This window comes from Chanodichthys erythropterus, chromosome 12 (genome assembly GCF_024489055.1).
Source record: "Chanodichthys erythropterus isolate Z2021 chromosome 12, ASM2448905v1, whole genome shotgun sequence".
Taxonomy (NCBI): domain Eukaryota; kingdom Metazoa; phylum Chordata; class Actinopteri; order Cypriniformes; family Xenocyprididae; genus Chanodichthys; species Chanodichthys erythropterus.
In genome coordinates, this window is record NC_090232.1 from 46665981 (window position 1) to 46682410 (window position 16430).

Here is a 16430-nt window from a genome sequence, read left to right on the forward strand (position 1 = left end):
AGAGAGGAAGTGTCATTGCTCCCTATGCAGGCCTCACTGAGCCGTCGGATTTAATCAAAAATATCTTAATTTGTGTTCCGAAGATTAACAAAGGTCTTACGGGTGTGGAACTGCATGAGGATGAGTAATAAATGACAGAATTTTAATTTTTGGGTGAACTAATCCTTTAAGACCCAAAGACAACTTAACCTAACTGAGATCTTCAGAAGAACTTGATAATTACAGACAGGTGTGTTGTATCAGGGACAGAGTTGGATGGATCTTAACTCTGCAGGTAGGCAACTTGGATTGGGAAAAAGATTGGGCACCCCTGAATCAGAAAGTGGTTTCTACAGCCATTAATTAAATTTCCTTTATTAATGTCAGACACACATTCACATCAACACATGTATTTAACAACATCATTTTCAAATTTAATGTGAATAATAGACATTAAATTGAATATTTCTGAGATTTTTTTTTTTTTTAATAGGAGACCTAAAATAGATCATAATCTCTTACTTATAAATCTCTTACTTACTATAATCCCTGTCAGAATGGGAAAAAACAAAAAAACAAAGATATGGTTGTTTTTCACTATTAATAATCATAATGTGCAGATTCCAGTTGCAGTTTCATCTTTTCTCTCCCTGTTGCACACACCAGGTGTTGGGCTGGTCGAGGATTCTTGACCTTGATTACTGATAGAGATCATCATCTCCATCATTTCTGAAATGACCCCCAGAGCCTTGGCCTGACCCTTGACCTCCACCTGACTGAGCTGCTGTAGGAAACCTGAAGATGAGTCAAAGAATGAACGAGATTGAGGTATGAAGTGGCTTGAGGTACCTTTGATTTGTGTTTGTTTTCTTGTTTGAGTACCTGAAGTTCCCGAATCCACGGCTCTGCTGAAGAGTCTGAGCAAACATCTCATACTTCCGTATGTCATTATCACTAACAGACCGACGAGCAAATCTCATGGCTTCCTCAAAATGATCCTTCCTGATCTCAGGCACTGGGTCATAATCATCATCCTGGAAACAGTTATGAAGGTATAAAGGACAGGTATGAATCATGTTTCTTTATTTTAGAGTATATTACACTCTAAACCAGGGGTCAGCAACCTATGCTGCTATACAATTCAGAGATTTTCAGCCAAGTACATTGAGTCCTATTAAACACACACACACACACATCAAAATAATTGTGATACATGTGGAAACTCTGTTCAGGCATACCTGGTCACTTCATGTGTTTTCTCTGATTGGATAGCTATCCAATTGTGAAAAGACCGAAAAAAAAAGGGTTTTTTTTTTTTGGGATGAAAGACAAAATGTATCTAGTTGTTGAAACCACATATATAAATTTTACTCCTCCTAAAATGGTAAAAACTAAACATGTGAGAGCATGTTATAACAGCTCCTATGACAGAGCTACTGCAGCACACATTGCAGCAGATGAGAAGAGACCATTTCTTCAGCAAGCTGATGCTCAAATTGACGCAAATGAAACTGAAAGTTCAGTGTCACATCCTGAATCTCAACACACAGTCTTCATTAAAAGTAGTGTGGCTAAATGATCTTACCAGTGCTGATGGTGCTCTCTATCCAATTGCAGTCATTGATCTTAAAATTGGCTGATGATAAATAAAATGAAGCTCATATCCTGCTTTCTTTGATGTTATATTTTAATATAGTGTGGGCATTGAAGATTAGATCCATATTCGTTTTGTGAAGACACAATTATGTTGGCAAGTGTAAATAGAACAGTTTTAACAAAACGGATAGCTGTCCGATCAGTAAAAACACATGAATGACCAGGTGTAAACAGGCCCATTGGAAATCTGTTCTTTAAGTGAAAACGAACAAACTAAAGGATTTTGACAAATGTAAAACCAATATTATGAAAAATTGCTTCAGAAATATTTAAGGTTCTGCAGTGTTTCTGCACAGAAAAAAAGAAAAAAACTCCAGAATCCTGGAAAATAATCTCCAGAATTCTTTTTTTCCAGAATCCTTTCACCTTTCAATTACAAAAAGGTTGCCGACCCCTTCTCTAAACACACAGTAAAAATCACAATATGGCTGATTTTTTGACCGTATCCGATTTTTTGGCCACTTTAAACGCGACTGGTATCCGATATCTGTGTTTACATTAATTCCCGCCCAAAACGATTGTCATTGATAGCTTTAAATGCACATAGTAGACCCTCGATTTTGAATGGCCGTGCTATTAAAATGGTTTACTTCACGTTGGGTGGTCATGAGTACCTGTCAGAATGGATAAGTTAACAGCTGTCAGTGTCATGGGTGTATTGCAGCACGAAATCTGAAAATAAAGGTAATTTGCGTTTGTTATTTTATCTACAGATGTTAGATTTAGAATTCTGAAGGGAAATAAAGTAGCAGGTAAGATTACATTTATTTGAATGAATGATAACGAGAGAGCGAGCGAGAGAGTAGCCTACCCAGTAAACTTTAGGTTTATTAAAAACAAACAAAAAAACAAACTTGGCAATCTCTTTTACATGAACCGGGAGGTTAAAATTCAGCTGCTGAATGTGTGTGTGTGTGCAATTTCTTTCTAGGAAAAAATAGACAGACAAAGTTCCCGAATCAATAATAAAGCTGCAATTTTTTAGTGCGATTGCATTCAAGCATGTCTGCTTCATAATACAACATTAAAGCTACCTTTTAGTGAGCAAACATGCCGCCCTCGCCTTGTGGTGGCTTGGAATTCCAATGGGAATCGGATATGCGTGTTTAGACGTAGGTTGCATGTCCAGAGATCGGATATGTATCTGATTTAAAACCACATTTGGAAGTGGCTCGGATTGGATGTGAAAAAAATCGAATCTTGTGCATATTTTTGTGTTTACATGTGCAACTAATTCTGATCTGTGTCAGCTGTGAGCAAAAAAAAGATTTTTTGTGCCAGTGTAAACGCAGCCATAGACACATTAAAGCTGAGGGGTCTGATTTATCATAAACGAGAATGACACAAAAGACAAGGGATTGGTCAGAATGACCATCTAGTTTGAAATTTGATTAGTAAGGTTGACTGGTTTATCTGTGTTTTTTAGCAACAATACTCTAAGTTGCTTAAAAAGAAATTTCCTAAACTGTTTGTTAAGATTATTTCACTAAATTATTTAAAATTAGTAATAAAATCTGACATCAATGTTGCTTCTTCAGCTTAAATCACTCTCAAAAATTGTACTTTTCCTTACTGGCACAGTCTGTGCACATGCAAATTCTAGAGTAAACAAATGCAAAAATATTAATACACATTTTCATTTCTCCAGTCGCTATATTCATTGTGCATGTTCTTCTTTATGAATGTGTGTTTTTCATGTAGTTTTGCTTTGTTGGTGGCCAGTCCCAAGTCTAGCTACGAAAGAGTTAGGGAACCGGGACTTTACCGCTCTCTCTGTATAAATTTGTGTTGAGCACACACAGCTGTACACCACAGAGCAGTGTCTTTCTCATTCACATACGCACTAACCATAGCAGTCTCTTTCCTGTCTTGCCGCTGTCTCTCAGCACGGATCTCTGCCTCTATAGCTTCTCTGATAGCAAGCTTACAGGCCCTCTGACAGATCTCAGTCAGGTCTGCTCCGGAGAAACCCTCTGTTATCCGGGACAGATACGCCAGGTCTACGTCCTGAGATGAACACAAAGAAACACACAGTTAGAGGCTGGTTTCATGTGGAGATGCGTGTATATATGTGTGTGTTTGAATGACCTTAGCGACTGGAGACTTGCGGAGGTTGGCCCGTAGGATGGCAGTGCGGGAGCCCATGTCAGGGAGAGGGATGTATATAAGTTGATCCAAGCGACCAGGTCTCAGGATTGCAGGATCTATGATATCAGGCCTTGAGCAACAGACAGGATTAGACTCTCAGCACATCCCTTCCTCACTAGATCCACTGCCAACAAATATACGTTTTTTTACCTGTTGGTGGCGCCAATGATAAAGACGTTCTTCTTGTCACTCATCCCATCCATTTCTGTCAAGATCTGGTTGATGACCCTGTCCGCCGCACCTCCTGCATCTCCAGGTCCGCCCCCTCGTGATTTAGCAATAGAGTCCAGCTCGTCAAAGAACAGAATGCACGGGGCCGCCTGCCGGGCCTGTTACCACGACAACACAAGCAACATGTGATACAGTTATGACGGTTTGAACACACTTATACTTTCTAAATGGGGTTCAGAATGCTTTATGAGTGGAACGTTAAAACCACATTTTGAGTTAACACATCTGGCCACATACAGAATAATGTGTCTGAATACCACTCAAAACTTCACAGTTGTGCTGAGATTGTTTTGTATTGTATTAACATGATGTAAAAATGACAGTAGATTATATGCACTACCATTCAAAAGTTTGGGGTCATTTTATGATTTTTTTAAAGTGACATTTATAATGTTACACGCTTTCAATACTTTATTAAACATCACAGCCCTTTTCAACTGTTATAATAATCAGAAATGTTTCTTGACAAAACAACTTTTGAGTTCCACCTCCGAGGCACTCAAACCTTCAGATAGTTCTAGGGAGGAAGCAACACACGAAGCCACACCCTCTTCCGGTAAGATCCTTTCAAGTCAAGTCAAGTCACCTTTATTTGTATATAGCGCTTTTAACAACTCAACTACCAACTACTTTTGTTTTACAAGCTCAGTGCGCAACATCTTCTTAATCTCCTTCTTAAGTGCATGACGAGGTACGAAAATATCAAAGAAATCTGCAATCAGTAAAAAATCATCTTTACGGCACTTATCAAATTGTTCATGTGTGGGCGCAATTGTAAATTTGTCCTATTCAAATTTTGACGTCATCACGCAGCCTACACTTCCTCCCACACAAAGGAAAAACCCCAGTCAAACAATAAGTTGAATACTGCTTAAATCGCCCCGTTTTACTGATGAAAAATGACAATTTTGAAATTTCGTCTGAGAAAAAAATAGGACGAGCTCCCATTTCATGTTACGCCCAATCTAGGTCAAAGGATGTAACATGAAAAAAAAAAAAGTATTTATAATACAATTGGGGATTTAGCTTCAGGATGTGAAAGAGCCGAAATAACAACAACAACAACAAAAAAACGAATTTTTATATACCTCGTACTGCCCTAATCCACAAAATAAAATAAAATACAATGACTTCCTTAACTCCCTAATCCAAAAACAGGCCATAAAGTATAAACAACAAAAAAAAAAGGTGTCTGTCTCCGTACCTCCACCATTACTATACACAATTAAATACAAGTATAACAGCTAACAAATCTGTACAGGGGTATTCTGGAATCGAGGTCAGTAAATAGGCGGTAGTCAGTATCATAAATATGGCAGTTCACAGGAAACAATCAAACAAACATCTTCTCTCTCAATCAAACACTTGAATGCAACAGTCTTACTAATACTCTCTGGAACTAAAAGTCAGGCAAGGAAAGCACAGAGAGTGAGTACAAGGAAATGATGGAGGCTTTTATAAACGTTCAGGAACAGAACACATACAAACACACATACAAACACATCCCACAACAGAAGAGAATGCAAAAGCGGTTCAAATGGGAAGCAAAAAGCCTCAAATCAGCATATCAGAATGATTTCTGAAGGATCATGTGACACTGAAGACTGGAGTAATGATGCTGAAAATTCAGGAATTCATTTTACAATTCACATAGAATACACTTATTTTAAATTGTATTCATTTTTCACAATATTATCATTTCTGACTGTATTGTTGATCAAATAAATTACTGACCCCAAACTTCTGAACAATAGTGCATGTAGTCAACTCTTCTTTTGAATAATCACAATTGCCACAGGAAACACATTTGAGAGGCATGAAGGATGTTAAAACCACATTTAAAACAGAGAAGTAGTCTTTGACAGCCATTTGTTCACCTTATCAAACACATCTCTGACGTTTGCCTCTGATTCACCAAACCACATGGTGAGCATCTCTGGGCCTGCAGTCAGTACAAAACATGGAGCAGATTACACACACAGATGTACACTTACTATTCATTTTTCACTGTTTTCTCACACACACGTACCTTTAATGGACACAAAGTTGGCCTGGCACTCATTGGCAATGGCTTTAGCTAGAAGAGTTTTGCCACAACCAGGTGGACCATAGAATAGAACGCCCCGAGACGGAGTCATGCCAAACTTCAGAAATTTATCAGGATACTCCACAGGATACTTGCCAGAGAGAGAAAGAGAGAGAAAGTGAGCAGAAGAAACTGAATGACTACTTCATATCTGTTTGTATGTGTTTATGGTTTACCTGCACAAGCTCCTGTAACTCTCGCTTCACCTCATCAAGTCCTCCAATGTCCTCCCAGTTTACCTGAGGAACCTCCACTAAAGTCTCCCTCAGGGCAGATGGGTTACTCTGACTTAGAGCCCACTGGAAGAGACAAAAAACAATAGATATAGAACTGCGGTATATCTATGGAGCACCTAAATGGACATGGGAATTAAAAAAACTTATGAGACGGGAAGAAAAATTATGTTTTAATGCTTTTGTGTTTGCTCACAAAAACATTAAAATATATATATTTTTTTTTTTCTCCAATTTTTTATTTTTTTTTCTTACCATCAACATGTCCTTTAGTGGCTTTGTATGGAAGCTTGTTTCCACCACAGAATAAAAAATAAAAAAGCTCATTGCGACTTTTTTTTCTCACAATTGCAAGTTTACATTTTGCAATTTTGCCTTTTTTTCCCCCTCAAAATTGTGTTATACAAACTCGCAATTGTGAGATATAAAGTCAAAATTGTCGGATTTAAACTTGGAAATTACGAGTTATAAAGTCAGAATTACAGCATTTAAACTTGCAATTGTGAGATATTTAGTCAGAATTGCGGGATTTAAACGTGCAATTGCGAGTTTATATCACGCAATTCTGAGAGATGCAAAATCGCAATTGCGAGAAAAAAGTCAGAATTGTGAGATAAAAAGTCGCAATTAACTTTTTTATTTTTTATTCAGTGGCAGAAAAAAGCTTTCATAGCTTTGTGCATTGTATATCCCTCACAGCTTCACTTTTAGTTGGTTAAAGTAAATTCATTAATTTTTCTCAGATTGTCTGATTTGATTTCTCCCAAAGAATTTTAGCAGAAATATCTGATACAAAGTCGATACTTAAATACAACATCAAGAACTCCATTATGTCTCTGGATCAATGAAAGAGCAACGCCTGAGTAACAGATTTGTCCTCTGGTGTAGAATACTGTGTCTGAGTGTGAATGTTGAAACTGACTTTGAAGTCATCCATAGTGACAGCCAGTGAGTTGAGAAGGTCTGCATCGATACTGTCGTCCTCCAGATCAATTAAGGTCATCTTTTTGCGGATGGCCTGCAGCGCTGCCTCTGAACACAGAGCGGCCATATCTGCTCCCACGTGCCCATGTGTTTCAGTGGCGATCTACCATAAACAGAAACCCACAGTTTCAGAAATATCTGACATGAATTAGACACTCCTTCACTCTGTTATTCTCACCTGCTCCAAGTCCACATCTTCTGATAGTTTCATGTTCTTGGTGTGAATCTGTAAAATCTCCAGCCTTCCGGTGGAATCAGGGATGCCAATGTCAATCTCTCGATCAAAACGACCTGCACAAAGGAGCCAATGCAACACATACAACTGACCTTTTTTGGTAGAGGGTATGTTTTGGGCTGTTTATTTATTGGGCCATTCATCTGTCAGCATGAATGTCCCTTATATGTGTATGTTCGCACCAAAACGCCGAAGAGCGGGATCCACGCTGTTCGGTCTGTTTGTGGCCGCCATGACCACAACATGAACACGTTGTTTCAGGCCGTCCATCAGGGTGAGCAGCTGAGAGACGATCCTCCGCTCAACCTCACCGTGAGTCTACCAGCATGACACAACCATCAAAGCAATGACAAACATCAGACTGTACACAGTTACATAACATACTTGTCTCTTTCTCTTCTCCTTACCTTCTCTCGTTTCGGAGCGATTGCATCCAGCTCATCGATGAAGATGATAGCAGGGGCGTTTTTTTCGGCCTCCTCGAAAGCTTTTCTCAGGTTGCTCTCAGACTCCCCTGCCAGTTTGCTCATGATTTCAGGACCTAAGACACAAAAGCAACAACATAAAGCCCTGGAAATACATTATCAAAGGCCGCAACCATGTCTTGAACTTTCGGTTTGGTGCACGTGTGTACTGAAGCATTACATTGCAACATTGTAGCCTAATGCCAATAATCGAAATAAGCTCCGCGTTTTGTTACTTTCGATATTAAACAAAGTGTCATCTTCAAATTCTGTCCACAAAATCATGAAATTCAAACAGAAAATGTGGCGTGACAGATCACAGGCGACTCATTTCAGTCGCCAGCACGAGCGCGGAGCACGATCATCTCTTCCTCTTTAATACTAGTTACAGAATGAATGAACATCTGAAGGTATGTTGAAAGATACAGTAAAACTTACTGAAATGATCATATCTCTTGTAATCGCTCAATCAGTGTTTTAACAGCAGACATCAATGAAAGCTTGTAAACAATGTCATGTAGCATTTACCACAGAAAAGCCATTCAGTGTCCAATGTTTGTTAGTTCGTATATGCACTGTACTAGCCCCTATAATTATTATATTTTACTTAACCTTTTAGTGATGTCTTGATTACTTAATGTATGTTTATATCAATCTGTCATGAAAATGACAACCACTTTGTAGAAAGATTATATTTCAACAACGAATTGGAGTAAAAACATTTAGAAGTCAATGCAAAAATTGCCTTAGATACAGCTTACATGTTTGCATACAATTTGTTATTTGAGTGTTGATTATTTTATCTAAAAATAAAAAGCAACTGAATTTAGGCTACTAGTTTGGACTCAGTTTATTATAGTAGCATAATGTTCAAGTAAGGGCTCCCTACATAGTTTATAACATTAGCAGAGACATTTTTTTTTTTTATCCTTAAGAGACTTTGTTATAATTTAATTTAAATATGTAAAGACAAAAATACGATTTGTTCATTAAACCACTGTTTAAAAAAAAACAATTTTATGTTTAGTTTTCTCCCCACCTGCCTTAACGAAAACCGTACCGAACCGTGACTTCCAAACCGAGGTACTGTACGTACCGAACCGTGAGTTTTGTGTACCGTTAAACCCCTAATAGAGAGTGTTTCAAAGCAGCTTCACAGTAAATAACAATAATGCAAGCCATAAAATATGCGACAAATTAAATTTTTCTGCAAAGTCAATTCAGTGTTGATTCAGTTTAGTTCAATAACTTCATTATTCATCAATTATGAAATTAATTCAGCTATAAGCAGCTCTACAGAAGACAATAGTGTCAATATTCAGCTCAAGTGAGTTTAAGTTTTGTTCTCATTCAAAAGTGTCAGTGCAGTAAAATGAATATTACTAAATATAAGTGTCTTTTATTGTCCACAGTTCCCATTCCAGACTGTGGTTTTCAAGTGTGTGTTTGTACCATTGATAAGAAAGAAGAAAGCTCCCGTCTCATTGGCTACAGCACGAGCCACCAGCGTCTTGCCTGTGCCGGGTGGGCCGTACAGCAGAATCCCCCTCGGAGGCTGAGGAACGACAGTGAATTGGTGTTTGTGTGCGGACAGATATTTTGTTAGATGCGTGTAGTGATTCTTGCCTTCACTCCGATGGCTTTGAACAGGCCGGGGTGTCTGAGAGGCAGCTCCACCATCTCTTTAATCTGAGCCAGCTGTTTACGACAACCCCCAATGTCATCATACCCGATGTCATTCAGACTCTCCTCCTCATCCTGACACCGTCAACATACGGCATCATGACGTGGCACTGACGTTAAAATGGAGAACTGTACAGGTATGATGAAATCACACTTACCTCTCGTTTGATTGGTTCACCCTCACAGTGGATAATAGTATCCGGGGCAACAATGCAGTGTGGGGAGGGGTCGGTTTCTATCACTTTAAACTCCACTGCTCGCATGCCTCCTCTGACCAGGAAAATATCACCTTTAGAAAGTGTAAAAACAAACTCCATTATCAATTTTGGTGCATAATGAAATATGTTGTGTAGACCAGCGGGTGTGTAGTAAACTAGTCCGTATCTGTTGCATTGTTATGCTTAACAAAACTGAAACTATTAAAAATAATTTTTGTTAATTAAAAAAAAAAGCTGTAATAAAAAAAAATATTAAAATCTGAGCTAATCAAAACAAAATAAGTTAAAGTACTAAAACTGATAATTGTCTAAAACAATCACTTTAAAATAGAAACATTAAAAAATAATAAAATTACAAACTAAAATGAAAAACTGAAAATATAAAAATAAAAGCTTTAATCAAAGTATTAATAAAAACTACAATATTATAAAAAAAATAATAATGGTAAAATACACTGTAAACCTGAATAAGTTGGTAAAACTAAAAAAAATGTGAGGTAATCAGTTACATTCTCTTTCTTAAATTTTGAAATTCAGTGTTGAAGCATAACTGGAACTTTAAAAAAAAAGATTTTAATTGCTCAACTTGAAAATTTTATTTTATAAAAATGTTAATTCATACATTTAACTTAAAATTATCATGTAATCTCAATTTATATATTTTTAGTTGAGGAAATTAAGCTATAATTAGGTAATTCAGCAAATGCTACTTGGTAACACAATGCTTTGATAACATTAGCATAGCATAGATGCTTATAGATGTTATTGCAGAAAGAGTATGGCATTTAAAATAATCTCAAACCTTTGACCTTTCTCAAACTAAGCTCATGCTCCACTCCTCACCATGATGGTAACCACCCCAAAAAACCCACATAACAGAAGCTCTGGGATAGCAAAGCATGAAATAATACTAAATCCCCCACTTATCTTGCACAAAAAACATTATATAACACAAAATTTTAGCCTTTATTCTCCATTTGGCAAAGCATGCTAGGAAATAGAAATCCTAGCCCAGTTTCAGGTAAATTGAAGTTTGTCTAAATTAAAAGAAACAAGTTCATAAAACTCAAAACAAATTAAACAATTCATATTACTTAAAATATGAGTATCATGAACTGAAAAGAAAAAGAAAGTTCTAAATACTCATAAAAGTTCATTTGATTTAACTAATTAGCTTAAGTGTTCCCCACTAAATCGGCATTGATGGATTCGATGGATTTATCGTTTTTCCAAAATTGTTTTGGTAAATAGCAGGCAAAATAATGATGTCGCAAACATTAGTACAAAATCCTGGCTCATCATCTAATCCATACCTAAACCTGATTATCTTAACCCCAGCTTTCCAAATGTCAATCTAAAGCTTAAAGTTGATCCAAAACAAACACTCAATCCCCCGGTTTCACAGACAAGGCTTAAACCTAGACAAAAATGCATGTTTGAGCTGTTTTAACAGAAAGCAACTTGTACTGACATATCTTAAAATATGTCAGTGCCATTGTTTTGTCTCAAGATGCACACCAGTAACGTTTATAGAAGCTACTTAAATGTCCTAATTGAAATAAAGCCTAATCCTGGCTTAATCTAAGCCCTGTCTGTGAAACCAGGCCAATAATATCAAACCTAACCCAAATGCAAAACTACACTCTACATTTCAGCACACTTAATGAGCTTGTGTACCTTTATGAACAGGTCGATAGGCCTCCAGAAAATACGGCTTCAGAAAAACATCAAACAGGTTTCCCGTCAGCCCCTCAATAGTGTCATCAATGGGTAGAACATGGACGCGCTTCCCATATTTCACATCTGGACAGGCGTGGATACTATACACACAGACATTTGTGTGAGTACCACAGGAGATGTTGCAGATGTGATTTATGTGCTTTAACACTAACTCTAACTTTAACCCAACAAAAGCTCAATTTAAAAAAAAAAACGTATTTAATGATCTTGCTGGGAAATGGGATGGCAATAAAGCCTGATGTCATCACCGCACACCTGATGACATCACCGAGACGCACACGCAGGTTGTTGCGTGTGACCCTGTTCATGCGCACGCGCTCATTGCTACACGTGTCGTCTGTGAGAACGATGCAGACCGTCTGTTTTCGTTTCCGACCGCGCAACACCACGGTGTCTCCGCGGAACATCTGCAGCTCCTCCATTTTAACCTGTAACACACACATACTGTTGAAAACTAAAGGTTCATTATTGGCATCAGAGGAATCTTTCCATTGCACAAAACATTCTTTATAGAGAAAAGAAAAAAATGGTTCTTTTAAGAACTGTTCACTGAAAGGCCCTTTGGGAAACTGGAATTGCTGCGAAAAACAAAAACCCTTTTTATAACTTTCATTTTTAAAGGATTAGTTCACTTCAGAATTAAAATGTCCTAATAACTTACTCACCCCATGTCATCCAAGATGTTTATGTATTTCTTCAGTCGAAAAGAAAGGTTTTTGAAGAAAACATTCCAGGATTTTTCTCCATATAGTGGACTTCACTGGGGTTCAACTGGTTGAAGGTCCAAAATTCAGTTTCAGTGCAGCTTCAAAGAGCTCTACATGATCCCAGATGAGGAATTTCTAGTGAAACAAACGGTCATTTTCTAAAAAAAAAAAAAAAAAATGTGTATACTTTTTAACCACAAATGCTCATCTTGCACTGCTCTGTGATGTGCCACGCATTACGTAATCACATTGGAAAGATCATGCTGTACTTCCGCCTACCTCACACATGACATTTCCAATGTGATTACGTAATGCGTGGCACATCACAGAGCAGTGCAAGATGAGCATTTGTGGTTAAAAAGTATATACATTTTTTTTTTTTTAGAAAATGACTGATCGTTTCGCCAGATAAGACTGAAATTGCACTGAAACTGCAATTTGGACCTTCAACCTGTTGAAACCCAGTGAAGTCCAATATATATGGAGAACAATCCTGGAATGTTTTCTTCAAAAACCTTCATTTCTTTTCGACTGAAGAAAGAAAGACATGAAGATCTTGGATGACATGACACAATTCTGAAGTGAACTAATCCTTGAAGAGTGCAGGCATATACATGGATATGTTTGGAAAACCTGTTTGAAACAATATTTTTTGCAATTAAATTGGGTGCTGCTAGTGATGTATTAATAACACACTGTAGTTTCATCATCATTCAATGACAACCAGTGTTGGGGAGTAACTAGTTACATAATTAATGTAATTACAATAAGTAATTTAATTACAAAATAAATGTAACTGTAATCTGTGACAGAAAAAATGTGTAATTAAATTAGTTGTTTATGAAAATTGTTAATGATTAAAAGGGTTTCATCTGAATGTTTTCTGTAAAAACAGGATATATTGCATAATAAAAAATTATATTTAACCTCAACAATCTCAAAATAAAAGAGGTGCTAAAGTCTGATTTTGTGTCTGTGCTTTAAAATTTAATTATTATAATCTTAATTCAAGTGGTGAAGGATATTGAAAGTCTGACAGTAATCAGTCATTTTTCATAAATGCTTGAAAAATGATTAACAGTAATCAAATGTTACACTAATAAAGTAATTGAAATAGTTACACTACTTGTTATTACATTTTCAATAGGGTAACTTCTAATCTGTAACCTATTACATTTCCAAAGTAACCTTCCCAACACTGACCACAACCACACACACAGAAAATACACATTACCTGTGATAAACACACAATACTGTTGTCCTCATTGGTGGCTTCATCCACAACGAGTCGATTCGGTCGAATCTTCTGCTTCAGAATAGCAGTGGAGAAATCCTCCGACTTCGGACTGTTCAACACACACACATTATAAAAGTGCACAATCCAATTTTCCACAACATTAATAATACACAGTGAAGTACATGCATGTTTCTTTACGAAAGCCAAGTCAGCACATGTGTAAAAGCCTACTGCTGTTGTTTTGCTCAATCTTTCTTCAGAATCAGCGATATTGAAAATCACTGTATATAAATATTACAATAGACTGCACAATAATATTACACTAAACAGCACAGATCAGTTACAATAGACTGCATAAAATGTCACTTAAAGAAATAATATTTATATTATGAACTTCCAGAAACTATCAGAAATAAAAATAGAATATCATTCAAGCATTTTGAACACAAAAGTGAATTTGTGGGGAAGGTTTCAGTTAGAAAACACTGTAACAGATCAATAGTTCATGTACAGTGGGTATGGAAAGTATTCAGACCCCCTTAATTTTTTCACTCTTTGTTATATTGCAGCCATTTGCTAAAATCATTTAAGTTCATTTTTTTCCTCATTAATGTACACACAGCACCCCATATTGACAGAAAAACACAGAATTGTTGACATTTTTGCAGATTTCTTTTTTTGCTGAAATATCACATGGTCTTAAATATTCAGACCCTTTGCTCAGTATTTAGTAGAAGCACCCTTTTGATCTAATACAGCCATGAGTCTTTCTGGGAAAAATGCAACAAGTTTTTTACAACTAGATTTGGGGATCCTCTGCCATTTCTCCTTGCAGATCCTCTCCAGTTCTGTCAGGTTGGATGGTAAATGTTGGTGGACAGCCATTTTTAGGTCTCTTCAGAGATGCTCAATTGGGTTTAAGTCAGGGCTCTGGCTGGGCCATTCAAGAACAGTCACAGAGTTGTTGTGAAGCCACTCCTTCGTTATTTTAGCTGTGTGCTTAGGGTCATTGTCTTGTTGGAAGGTAAACCTTCAGCCCAGTCTGAGGTCCTGAGCACTCTGGAGAAGGTTTTCGTCCAGGATATCCCTGTACTTGGCCGCATTCATCTTTCCCTTAATTGCAACCAGTCATTCTGTCCCTGCAGCTGAAAAACACCCCCACAGCATGATGCTGCCACCACCATGCTTCACTGTTGGGACTGTATTGGACAGGTGATGAGCAGTGCCTGGTTTTCTCCACACATACCGCTTAGAATTAAGGCCAAAAAGTTCTATCTTGGTCTCATCAGACCAGAGAATCTTATTTCTCACCATCTTGGCAAACTCCATGCGGGCTTTCATGTGTCTTGCACTGAGGAGAGGCTTCCGTCGGGCTACTCTGCCATAAAGCCCCGACTGGTGGAGGGCTGCAGTGGTGGTTGACTTTCTACAACTTTCTCCCATCTCCCGACTGCATCTCTGGAGCTCAGCCACAGTGATCTTTGGGTTCTTCTTTAGCTCTCTCACCAAGGCTCTTCTCCCCGATAGCTCAGTTTGGCCGGACGGCCAGCTCTAGGAAGGGTTCTGGTGGTCCCAAACGTCTTCCATTTAAGGATTATGGAGGCCACTTTGCTCTTAGGAACCTTAAGTGCAGCAGAATTTTTTTTGTAACCTTGGCCAGATCTGTGCCTTGCCACAATTCTGTCTCTGAGCTCTTCAGGCAGTTCCTTTGACCTCATGATTCTCATTTGCTCTGACATGCACTGTGAGCTGTAAGGTCTTATATAGACAGGTGTGTGGCTTTCCTAATCAAGTCCAATCAGTATAATCAAACACAGCTGGACTCAAATGAAGGTGTAGAACCATCTCAAGGATGATCAGAAGAAATGGACAGCACCTGAGTTAAATATATGAGTGTCACATCAAAGGGTCTGAATACTTAGGACCATGTGATATTTCAGTTTTTCTTTTTTAATAACTCTGCAAAAATGTCAACAATTCTGTGTTTTTCTGTCAATATGGGGTGCTGTGTGTACATTAATGAGGAAAACAAAAATAAACTTAAATGATTTTAGCAAATGGCTGCAATATAACAGTGAAATAAGAGTGAAAAATGTAAGGGGGTCTGTATACTTTCCGTACCCACTGTACATTCAAATATAAAACAACCAAAGAAAATGCAGTATATTGGTCCATTTCAAGATTCAAGCTATTTTATAGTCTTAACTGTGAGTTTTAATGAAAATAAAACATAAAAAAACAGTTCTTGATCGCACTAATGTGAAAACAAACACACACACACAGACTGCTGTCTCCTGTTTCTTCATGTGACACTGGTCTGTTTTTAGAGCAAAGTTATGTCTACTGCCAAGATCAAACTACCCAGACAAACACAAACACATGTACACACACATTACTTTTTGTGATCAAATCTATAATGAATCAGCTGTAAAAGATGCATACAAACACTCTAACACTCTACAAAGTACTGAAATATTTAACAACTAAAGATTTGTTTTTTAGAAGAATCTTACATATGCAGTTTAAACAAACACACACACCGAACCCAAAGCTCAGCGGTTATACTCACTCTGAGGCTCCAGTGGCAGGCATGGTAGAGCAGGCTGGTAGAGGTGTTTGTCAGACGAAAAAGAGCCTGTTCTGGGGCCGAGACGATAAGAAATCAGCCTATCCTTATCCTAGAGGTCAGAAATCCAGGTCTAGTCTGTAGTCCTCAGTTCAGTGCAATGCGGTACAAAGTGTGACGCTCTGACTGCAGGCTCCATGCCTAGAAAATGTGTTTGTGTGGCACGTCTGAAACCCATCCCCTCACGTATAAATAAGATTCTC

At 37.7% G+C, this 16430-nt stretch overlaps 1 protein-coding gene across 1 annotated transcript; it reads right to left on the reverse strand.

The window, feature by feature from the left end:
• Positions 1-347: 347 nt before the first annotated feature.
• zgc:136908 (Transitional endoplasmic reticulum ATPase) lies at positions 348-16359 on the reverse strand. The gene is made up of 19 exons (XM_067402898.1): positions 16171-16359; positions 13599-13710; positions 11913-12085; positions 11595-11737; positions 9858-9988; positions 9643-9774; positions 9469-9571; positions 7960-8093; positions 7735-7870; positions 7496-7608; positions 7256-7420; positions 6277-6399; positions 6044-6191; positions 5892-5956; positions 3934-4112; positions 3724-3853; positions 3484-3642; positions 862-1013; positions 348-774 (listed from the first exon to the last, which is right to left on the reverse strand). The coding sequence occupies exons 1-19, from the start codon at positions 16191-16193 to the stop codon at positions 678-680; spliced, it is 2418 nt and encodes an 805-aa protein (XP_067258999.1). The 5' UTR covers positions 16194-16359; the 3' UTR covers positions 348-677.
• Positions 16360-16430: the final 71 nt, after the last annotated feature.